The sequence below is a fragment of the Vicia villosa genome, linkage group LG7 (genome assembly GCF_029867415.1).
Source record: "Vicia villosa cultivar HV-30 ecotype Madison, WI linkage group LG7, Vvil1.0, whole genome shotgun sequence".
NCBI lineage: Eukaryota > Viridiplantae > Streptophyta > Magnoliopsida > Fabales > Fabaceae > Vicia > Vicia villosa.
The window spans coordinates 118871809-118883574 of NC_081186.1; the positions used below are offsets into that span (position 1 = coordinate 118871809).

The 11766-nt window shown below is 34.9% G+C and overlaps 1 protein-coding gene across 1 annotated transcript; it reads left to right on the top strand.

The window, feature by feature from the left end:
* The first annotated feature begins 370 nt into the window (after nt 1–370).
* On the top strand, nt 371–4511 carry LOC131616719 (AT-hook motif nuclear-localized protein 7-like). The gene is made up of 7 exons (XM_058888142.1): nt 371–484; nt 664–704; nt 1598–2037; nt 2237–2304; nt 2482–2613; nt 3127–3288; nt 3825–4511. Exons 3-7 carry the CDS (start codon nt 1650–1652, stop codon nt 4149–4151), a joined length of 1077 nt encoding a protein of 358 aa, XP_058744125.1. The 5' UTR covers nt 371–484; nt 664–704; nt 1598–1649; the 3' UTR covers nt 4152–4511.
* The last annotated feature ends 7255 nt before the right edge of the window (nt 4512–11766 follow it).

Genomic DNA, 11766 nt, shown 5'->3' on the forward strand with positions numbered 1-11766 from the left:
TAGGCCGTCCAACCCTACCTTTTGCAGCTTTAAATAGAAAAAACAAATTAAATTAATACGAAAAAAAGAAACAACTTTATTCCCGTCAAATGACCATACCACCCCTCATTTCAAATTCAAACAAATCCATTTTTAACATTTTTAATTACCCCCGACGGATCTCAAATTTTTTGTTAACTAAATTGTATTTATCGGGTTTAGGAAATCGCATAAATATAGTAAATATAATAAATAAAATAATAAAAAAAATCTTATTTCTTTATCTTTTTGACCGGAAATGTTATTTTATTTATTACATTAATTAAAAACCTATTAAAAATAGTTTCCTTGTTTTTTCCTTGGGTTTTTCTCCGTGAATTAATTTATTATTTTTTAAGTCTCGTAACTGTAGTATTTATTTTGAACTTTACATTTTCTCTCTTTTTCATCTTTCAATTCTTGCAGCTTTGCGAAAACCTACTACCACCCAACAGATTTATTTTTTGTAAGTTCTTATTTTCTTTTCTTTTTCTCTTCTTATTTTTCGTTTTGTTTTTTGTATTTTATATTTTCAGTTTTTCTGGGGTGAGTCATGAGTGTGCTAGTTGAGTTCTTGTTGAACTGAAAATAAATCAATAAATCAATAAATCTTAATATACTTTTATTTATTTTTATTTATTTCAGATTTAGAAGAAGGTTGCTGAAGTGTGGAATCGCAGTGACAGGTCATGATCTCTGCATTTCGTAGAATATCCATGGCTTCATGATGATGTTGATATTCTTTTTTTTTTATATATTGTTTTTATTTTTATTTTTATTTTTGTATTTATTACTCTATTTTTTCCGTTAGTTTCAGCTTTTTGTCTTTTAAAGTTCAGGAAAATGCTGAAGTTTTTTTTTTATAATTTTTTTATTTTCCTGATTTTGAATAGTTTTTGTGGTTTTTTTGGATGATTTCTTCTTTAATTTCGGATTCTGTCTGAGAAATATCTGGAGGGAATCAATTATCATTGGTTTCCCCCTCATTTTCTATCATAAATTTTTCTATATTTTTTAATTCAAGTGGTTTTTCATTTTTTATTTATAGATTTGTACTGTTTTACTAATATCTGGTATTTTGCTTTAAAATTTTAAATTGCTAATGATAAATAGTTGTAGTTTCTTTCATCTTCTGCTGGTATGAGGTAAATTTATTGTTTTTGTATTTTCAGAAATTTAAGAAAAAAACTGTAATTTTTTTGTTAAGATCTTTTTCTGAACCAGTGTTGAGAAATTTTTCATCTGATTTTATGTATAGATGTGGTTCCATTTATAATTTTCTCCTAATAAATTTGCTTTTTTTTTTTTAATTTTTAATTTTATTTTTTATTTTCATGTTCTTCATTTGTGAGATTCTTTGATTGGTTTTCAGTGTGCTTTTTTATAAAATGCTCATCAAGGTTTGAAGATATTTATGTGTTTGTAATACGTAGCATAGACACTTCAGATTTAAGGCGCGTATGATACTGACACATGTGATTACGTTTACGGTTAAAATCTCTGTTTCTGATGTCTGTGTCCGTGCTTTTGAAATTTAGTACAACTTTTTCTGATTGTTTTATGGTTTCTGGAATTGTAGGTGTTGGTTTTGTAATATTGATTTTAGGGATTGAAAGTTCGGTATATGCGCCATGGAAGGAAGAGAAGGTATCAATCCTGGGGTAACAGTTATAGGTGCAGAAGCTCCATCAGCTTATCATGTAGCACCAAGGACTGAAGCTCCAAACCAGGTTCATAACCCTGAAGCAGTAACAGCAGTGGTCGCGCTAGGTGCTGCTGCTGCTGATGCTTCTGCTGTCGTTGTCTCACCGGTGAGTGTAGGTTTGGATGGATCAGTTAAGAAGAAGAGGGGTAGACCAAGGAAGTACGGGCCAGATGGGTCTGTCAACATGGCGTTGTCACCATTGCCTATCTCATCTTCGGCTCCCCCTACTACTAATGACTTCTCGTCCGTCAAGCGAGGGAAACCGCAGGGGATGGAGTACAAGAGGGCAAAAAAAGTTGTCATGGATCATCTTGGTAATTGTTAAATTTAATTTTCTTGTTGATAACTATTACTACTTGTTTATCATGTGACTTTCAGTTATTTTACTAAGCTTTAAATTTATAGATTGTTTATTGAGATTGAATGTATCTGTCAAACTGTGTGATAGATATTGTTGCTTTCTTTCTGAGTTTCAACTCAGTTCATTGATATAGATTGTTGGTACTTCTGTAGGTGAGATGAATGGACACGCTGACGGTACAAACTTTATGCCGCATTTCATCACTGTCAATGCTGGCGAGGTATGTTTGCAGGGTCTTAACTTCATCTAGCTCATATTAGTGTGCTTAGAATCGATCTCTTAATTATAGATATTGTTGCTACTTGAAAGTTCATATTATTTAAGGCTTTTTCTGCTATTACTTTATAAGATAGTGAATAATGTTGTTATATTGCTATATACTCTTTGGTTGTTACAGGACATTACGAATAAGGTGATATCGTTTTCGCAACAAGGGCCGCGGGCAATATGCGTCTTGTCGGCTAATGGTGTGATTTCTAATGTTACACTCCGTCACCCAGATTCTTCTGGTGGTACTTTGACTTACGAGGTACGGCAGTAAACCATTGCATTGACTAACATTTTATTTTTATATTCTATGCCTGATGCCTAAGTTCATTTGAAGCCTTTGTATGAAATTGATTATCGTATATATTTTTGTTGTTTTTATAGAAATATTATTGAGAAATTAATTTGTATCTAGTAAAATATATGCTGAACTTACATAGGATAAATTGTGGCTTCTTGAATGTGGAAATAGTCAGAAAACTGAGATTCCAAAGTTATGTTTTTAATTTCTTTTTTAAAGGGAAAATCAGCCTTGTGTGTATTTATATTTTATTCTTGATTTGCACTTCCGAACCACGAAAGATTCTTTTTTGTCTTAAAATGATAAACGCTCAGAATATTTCTTTCTTTGTTTAGGAAAATTTTGTTTGATTGTTGACATGCATGCTTCATTTGAAGTGACAGACACTAAAGCCTGCTTTTGTGGTAATCTGTGCTGATACATGTATTCATTCACAAGGTTTTCATTTTTTTTCTTCGAAATATGTTATTGCAGGGTCGTTTTGAAATACTTTCCTTGGCTGGATCATTCATGCCTACTGATAACCAAGGAACAAGAAGCAGGGCAGGTGGAATGAGTGTCTCGCTGGCAAGCCCTGATGGCCGTGTTGTAGGCGGTGGAGTTGCTGGTGTTCTTATCGCTGCCACTCCTGTGCAGGTAAGCATTCTTTCATTCTCTTACACTTCGAGACATGTTCATGCAAAAAGTTCTGGAGTACTCGTTAAAAGAGGATCCTCATGCTTTCCCTTTGGTTTGAGAAGTGAGAAGAAGCTATTGGCTATTTGGTTTGAGAAACATTTTCTATTTTCACTTTTAATCATGAAATTGCTATTTTGTTTTCAATTCATTTCATGTTTTCATAGATCGCAGGGTTTCCTATACGAATCTTTTAAAACCGGAAACAATCTGATACTTTTATAATTGGAAGTGTAAACATAAATTTTTTCAGATATTGAATAGGCGCTAAAAATGCAATTGCATGCCTCAATAATTGCACTGGAGTGCTGTGGTGTAGTAGGTCAACCGATACGACACTGACACTCACACTTCGATACCTGTAATAATTTGATAAAATATAATAATTGAATGTAACCATATGTGTCATTGTCAGACAACAGACACACCTTCAATTTAAGTGTTCATGTTTCTTTCTTAACAGAAGGATCACTTATATTTGACATGGTTTTTATCAGGTGGTGGTGGGAAGTTTTCTACCAAGCGGGCAAGAGCAGAAACTAAAGAAGCCAAAGTCTGCTGATTATACTGCAGCCACATTTACTCAAGCAAATGAAGTATCTGCAGAACCGCCACCAGCCCAAACTAATAATAATGCTGAAAAAGAGGATGTCATGAGTGGTGGTGGAGGACATGTGCTTCAAAATTCCGGAAACCTCAACTCAAATTTCACCTCTCCTCCGCAGCCCACTGCCTTCCGAAGAGAAAACTGGGTCAACATGCACGCCATGCCAGACACAAGAAAGTCCCCTACTGATATAAACATATCTTTGCCTGATAGTTAAGTTGATGATCAACTTGGAAACTGTTTGTCCTGACGGAACTTCCAACCGAGAGATGTTTTATTTAATGTTACAATGTTCTCTGTTATCTTAGATTTGGTTTAAACATGTTTGATATCTGTTACTATAGGGTGTAGTTGACAGTGTTGGTAGTTGCAGCTAGGTAGAGTATGAGTATCTCCCGATTTTTCGGCTGATTAGGTAGATACAGTACAATGGATTATGATGATGATGATGATGATGAGCAGGCTAATTCTGATGTAATGTTACCTTGTTTGCCTATTTACTTAGGACTGCATTTGTTGAAGCATTGTTATGTCCAATGATTTGGTCTCAAAATTATACATCTCCTTTTCAATTCAATCACATTTAATTTAGCAGATAATGTTCTATTAAATTACTCATTAAATAAACTGACATGGATATTTAGTGATTTGTCAAGTTGTAGATAGATAGTGTGCACTTTATTGAGTAAAACTCAATTTTAAAAACAAGTTGTTGTCTTTACAGGTGGGTTCAATAAGAGTTCACCCACTTTCGATAACTTTTAAAAAAAAACACATTATAGTTTGGATGAAAGAATTTAGAAGCAAGAGTAGAGATGGTTATGTTTCAGCTAGGGCTCTTCAGGTTTCAGTTCACTAACAAATTGTATCAAGTTGAACTATAATAAAAGTTCACCTCAACTGTATTGAGCTGTTTTAATTTATTCAAAATTTCAAATTTATTGATTTGGTATACCGGTTTAGAATTTTGAATTGTGTCAAACGATTATAAGATAGTTTTTTTGAATTGTGTCAAACTGTTACAAGGTTGTTTTTTAAAAACCGAACCATTTAATTGAATCATTATATACCTTTTCTTAATTTCTTTTGATAAAACATTTTAAACTTATCTTAGGCAATTTTTTTTTTAATTTTCAATTTGGTTCGGTTTTAGATTCATTTCAGATTATTGGACATTTCATTTGACTCTAAAATTGTTTGTGTAGCTTAAATTCAGTTCACTAATCAAAACTAATGATTAAGTTATTTTGATTTCGGTTCAGTTAAGTGGTTTTTGACCAGTTCTAATTGTAATAATGAGATAAACAAGAATAGTTTTTCATTATTGAAAATAACAAACTAGTAACAACTTAGAACAAACTAGGTCTAATTGTCTAAATTATTATAGCTATATAAGATTAATAAACTGTTAAACTAGTCCTACTATATATATATATATCTCCTCTTACGTATGTATGACTATGAATTTGAACATTGGCCCAATTTGGATACAATGGGGCAAAGTCATACAAAATTCTTCGTTTAATTCCTCACGAATAAAAGCATTGTTGACATCTAATTGTTCACATATTAATCTTAATGGAAGTTAAGGTCAACAAAATCCTAGTTATATGCATTTTGGTAACAAGAGAAAAGGTGTGTCAAAGTAATGTATCTGTTCTGGACTGGGCCAAGGTTAGGCCCAACGTAGTTTCGGCCCAGTAAACCTCAGAGGCCTAAGTTCCTCCATGGCCCACCCGTGTCTAGGGTGCCCACTTTAGACATGCTCGGCATTCCGCTCCCCGCGAGTCAGTCGACCCTCGACATCCCGCTCCCCGCGAGCTGGCTTGCGCCCGGCACATATGCTCCCCGCGAGTCCTTCATCGCCGGGGACCCTGCTCCTCGCAGAGCTCCTTCATATCCAACCCTCCGAATAATACGGAGCCAACGTGGCTCCTAAAAGAGCGCGTCTCCCTGGAACTTCGGAGCGGTTAACCAGGACAGAGGGCACTCACGCACCTCCGATATTTCCGCTCAGGAAACCTGGCAGTCTCCTAGTTGGGCTTGGAGGTCCAACCCAGTAGCGAGATCATGGCCCAGCACTGGGGGCTATAAATACCCTCTTTCACTAGAGGGTCAGGTATTCACTTCTTTCTAACCTTTAGCTAGTACTTGCACTCCTTTGCTCGTTTACTCACTTTGGCATCGGAGTACCTTGCAGGTACACCCCCCCTCCTCCTTCCTAAAAGATCCAGTCCGAGCAGCCAGCGACGATTCTTCTGATCAGGTACGATCAGTATCCTACCACTTATGTATTTCCTTTGGAAGAGATCTATTATAGATCAAGTTTGATTTTCATCAAAGTCTAATAACTCAATATTTATGGATTTTCTTCAAAGATCAAGTTGTGAGCCTTGGTTAAAGGTTCTTTGTCCACCGGAACTTGTTTTGAATTGATTTTAAATGTAGGCCCGAAAATGAAAGAGATATTTCATAATTCACTCTTTGGTTTTAAGAAAAATGACCTAAATTAACCTAGTGCAATCATCAACAATAGTAAAAACGTAATTATGCCCTAAGAGAGAGCGAGACAATAAAATACTATGCAAAATATCAAAAGGAGCCATAGATTTTGATACCTTATATGAAAAAGGTAATCTCTTTTGTTTTTTAAAATGGCAAGAATTACAAGGTGACATATTATATTTTTTTAGGTACAAAAGGAATTAGTCTAGATGTAGTTTGTAATCCAATATCAGAAATATGACCTAACTTAAGATGCTATAATAAAGTAGAGTTATTTGGAACAAAATTACAAAGATATTTAGCCAAACCAGTAGGATCTTCAATGTCTATGACATACAATTCTCTTTAAAGTTTAGCTATACCAGTCACTACTTTGGAATCTCTATGCAAGATATCACAGGATTGTAATGTGATGTTACAAGGTAGTTATTAATACTAGCTATTCTATTTACTTAAAGCAATTTTACATGAAAAGATGATCTAAAGAGAATATTATATAAAGTAAGGTGAGGTGAAATAGTGATAGGGCTAAAAATTGAAACAGAGATTTATGAACCATTTTGTAAAGAAATAGGTATAGAAATGATATTCTTATAGAGATTTATGTGCCATTATTGTAGGTTGATTGCAAATTTGGTTTTTGACTTGAAATTTTTAGAGATATTTTAGAATGTCACATATGCATAAGATATCCTTTGTGCAAGCCTAATCCGTAAATGTTTCCAAATATAAACAGTTGAATTGGTCCAAAGAATAAAGCGCATGGTTAATTCAGAAATTGGTCGATGGATCCATGCGAGCACCATAGTATTATTACAGTGAATCTAAGGAGCATTAAGAAGAACAATGATGGAATGTTGGGAAGATTTCCATCAATAAAATTCTCTTTGTTATTTGAGATTAAAGTCATGAATCAATTGCAAGAAAACTACACGAGAGAAAAGGGCAAGAAAAATGGCTTCTAAAACTACAAGAGAAAAACACAAGAAGAATGACTACCAGGACTATGTGGATTCTCATGACAATGTTGCAACTTTGTTTATCAAATATAAAAGATTAATAAACATAAAAGTGAGAGAGAAATTTGAGAGGAGATGATGGTGTTTCAAAAATTGAACTGTAACTACTAGTTGAATCGGAAATTAGAAGGGTAATTGATATGATTTTTTATTGGATCAAATAAGCTATTAAACCAATGAGAACCGGCCAGAATTGGCCAAAACTAGTAAAAATTGACGAATCGATGATTTTGGAAAATCGACGGATAGGCTATAAAATTAAAATATAAGTAGAGTTTTTTCAGAACTTATTTGAAACAACTTACTTCATTTATATTATTATTTAGTTTATGTTCCAGTTAAACTTGGTTCAAAATTGATATTAATTTGTATTTTGTATTATTTTATTATATCCGGTGATTATGTTTAGAATTTGAATTTAAAGACTGAATTTATAAAATTATGATATTTTTGAAATTGTGAAATTTGTTAGGTGTCGTGATTTTTTTAGATATTGAGTTATCTGATTTGACCAGTTTAATAACTATATTGTGAGGGCAAAGGTGTAGTTTTCATGATGTCAAAGCATTGTGAATCAACTACAACTTAAGTGGAATCATAGAAACCAAGCAAATGCAACAAAGACAAGTATTTTTGGCTACAAGACACTAATAGGTCGACTCATAGACACTATAGGTCGACCTACTACAAGCATTTTCTGAAAAATTCTATGTAAGGGCTGAATGCGTCGACGCATTACATGCATAGGCCGACGCATGGAACTTTGATGTAATCTCGGGTATTTGCACGCTGACTCTTCAGGTCGACGCATCAACTTTTGGGTGACTCAAGTGCAAGAGCAAAATGCGTCAACGCATTGAAGGAATAGGTCGACGCATGACACTTTGAGCAACTCACGGGAATGCGCACTCCGACCCTTCAGGTCGACGCAAGTATCACACTCTGCTTATTCTCAAGTGAAATGCCTTCCATAGGTCGACCTATGCAGGGAGCAGGTCGACCTGTCGCTTCTTAAACTAGTTTTTTTGCTGTTTTCAAATTAGCATATGCATTGTGTGTGGTATAAATACTCAAATGATCATTCTCAAGCAAAAATAACAAGAAACGTGAAAGATAGACTCAAGCTTCTTCTCATCTTCAACCTTTCGCTTATTGATCGAAAATCACACATAATCATCTTTTTCGATCGGAGTAAGGAACGTGTGTTGATAAGGTTCGACGGTAGACATTTGTCTTGTTCGAGATTCGACGGTAGACATTTATCTTGTTTGAGTGAAGATTGTTGAGGGTGTTTCTTGTATAAAACCTTAGGGTTTTTACTTCTTCATCAAAGTTTTGGTACGAAGGTTTTTTGACGATCGGTTCGCTTTGGAAATCAATTCAGCCGTGCATAAGGGATTGAGGGATTGAAGATCCGCTCAACAAACTTGCTACAACCGGAGGATTGAGAAAGGAACGATCGGGGTCTTGATCGGTGAAGATCATTGACATTGACTTGATTCAACTTGAATCAAGGGGAGGATCGAATTATATTCAATTTTACTGCATATGTGTAGTTGGTGATTGGTACATTCAATCCTTGTTAAACATTTTGCAATCAAATAAAACTTTCCTAATTTCATTTGAAATTAGGGGCAGACGTACTCCTGCGAGGACGATAGAGGAACTGCCTTAACAAATCTCGTGTTCCTTATCGCTTTTACTTTTATCTCGTTTCCATTTGTTTTCGTTTATTTCCATTGTTGAGCAAAAACTAAGATTTGGTAAATATCGATCACCAAGTGTTCGATAAAATTACTCAACCAACTTTTGTTCAAATTTTAGAGAAAACGTTCATTGTGAGTAATATACCATCTAGTGTGCTATTAATAAAATTGATATATTCGTTAAAACGTAATTCACTATTTGTCAATTTTCATCCGTAAGGTTTATCGCACATATCCGGTCCCCGATAACGTAATCGCTCTTAGACGATTAAATGATTCAGGGAAGTCACGTTTCAAAAACTAAAATTTTCTTAAGTCAGAAAAAGGTGGTCTATTCACCCTCCTCTAGACCATTCCTATCGTCTAACAAGTGGTATCACGAGCTCCGGTTCATTCTAGTGCTTGATATAACTTTTTAGAAAATGGATAGCGGTCAAAAAGGGGCGTATAATAAAGCGTCTGTTTTCACTGGAGAAAACTATAGTTATTGGAAAGACTGTATGTGCATTCATATCAACTCCGTTGATAGAAAAATATGGGATGTCATCGTCAATGGTCCTATGGCTATCACCATAACCAACGATGCAGGCATCACAAGACCTAAACCTCAAGCACAATGGGATGAAAAAGATGAAAAGAATTACGGGTATGATTGGAAAGCTAGAAACATGATTATAGCTTCCTTAGGGGTCGATGAGTACTTTCGTGTGTCGCATTGCCAAACGGCTAAGGCAATGTGGGATGCATTACAAGTCGTCCATGAAGGAACTAATGATGTTAAGCTAGCTAGAATCAATACCTTAACACAAGAGTTTGATCTCTTTCATATGAAGCAAGGTGAAACCATTGCGGATATGCAAAAGAGATTTTCTCACATTATCAATCGATTACACACTTTGGGACATATTACTCCCAATGCCGTAGCCACTAACAAAGTTTTGAGATGTCTTAGTAGGGAATGGCAACCTAAAGTCACGACAATCAAAGAAGCCAACGATCTCTCTACATTGGATCTCACGGCTCTATTTGGAAAGCTTGAAGAACATGAGCAAGATCTCATGAACTTAAACAAGCACGAAAAGAAAGAAAAGAAAGAAAAGTCAAAGGACACTGAAAAGAAGTCTATTGCTCTAAAGGCTTCAAGTTCTAAGTCATCCATCAAAGATACGTGTGATAGTGAGTCTAGTGACGAATATGATAGTCCGGATGAAGATATGGGATTATTCGTAAGAAGATACAATAAATATCTTCGAAAGAATTAAATTAAGCACTCGGACAACAATCTAGTTGACTATAGACGTCAATCAAAGCCTAACAAGCAAGATGAGTATAAGAAGACTAAACCTAGAGGGTCTTGTTACAATTGCGGTAAACCGGGTCACTACAAACCGGATTTCCCTTTGCTTAAGAAAGATAAGGCCAAGAGCAAACCTCAAAAGAAGCAGACAAAAGGAAGAAGAGCCTACATCGCTTGGGAAAGTGATAGTGACTCTTCTAACAAAGAAAGCTCAAGCGATGAAGAGGAAACCGTCAACCTATGTCTCATGGCACATCAAAAGAAGAAAAAGATTGTAAATCATGAGAAATATAATAATGTTGATGCTATGTCTTATTTTGAGTTAAAGCATGCCTTTGATATTTTGCATCATGAAGCTAAGGAAGCATTTCAACGCTTAGCTTCAAATAAAAGAATTTTCAAATATCTTGAGAAGAAAGTTTCCGATTTCGAAAAGGAATTAGAAACTCTCAAGGAATCTATGATCAAAAGTATCAAAGACACAAGCGTTGTTGACAAGAGTTCTTGGTTTAGACGGGGAGGATGTGAAACTTGTCACATTTGGCAAAAAGAAGTTAAAACCATCAAAGCCAAATTAGACAAGGATTCACAACCAAAAATCACATATGCTATTGATCGATCACATTTTAAAAATAGTATGATAAATCCATATCAACGATACACTTATGTGATAAAAGATCAATCTAGTAAATGTGATGACCACTCAAACTCAAGATGTCTATGTTGTTGCAAAATGGGGCATACCATTAAAAAATGTCGATTTAGGAGATTCTTGGTTCCCAAAGGCATTTTCAAATGGACTCCCAAGAGCAACCTTTGTTTCACTCACACACAAGGACCCAATGAAAATTGATTTGCTAAATAAAATCGTCTCAAAAGACTTAGTATCCGGCCTACCTAAAATAAAGTTTTCCAAAGATCACTTATGTGATGCGTGCCAAATGGGGAAGCAAACGAGGATCTCTTTTAAATCTAAAAACATTGTTTCAACTACAAGACCTCTTGAACTTCTTCATATGGACCTCTTTGGACCATCTAGAATAAAAAGTCTAGGTGTAAACTATTATGGGTTTGTCATAGTTGATGATTTCTCTAGGTATTGTTGGACGATTTTCTTAGCAAGCAAAAGTGACACCTTCTTCGCGTTTGAGAAATTTGCCAAGTTATTCCAAAATAAATTGAACACTAACATAGTATCCATCCGAAGTGATCATGGGGGTGAGTTTGAAAACCATCTCTTTGAAGAGTTTTGTGGCAATCATGGCATTAATCATAATTTCTCCGCACCACGAACTCCCCAACAAA

Coding starts and splice junctions, on each gene's coding strand:
- LOC131616719 (XM_058888142.1), top strand. CDS start 1,650: ATGGAAGGAAGAGAAGGTATCAATCCTGGGGTAACAGTTATAGGTGCA. Junction 2,038..2,236: donor AGTTGTCATGGATCATCTTG/GTAATTGTTAAA, acceptor GTACTTCTGTAG/GTGAGATGAATGGACACGCT. Junction 2,305..2,481: donor TCACTGTCAATGCTGGCGAG/GTATGTTTGCAG, acceptor TGGTTGTTACAG/GACATTACGAATAAGGTGAT.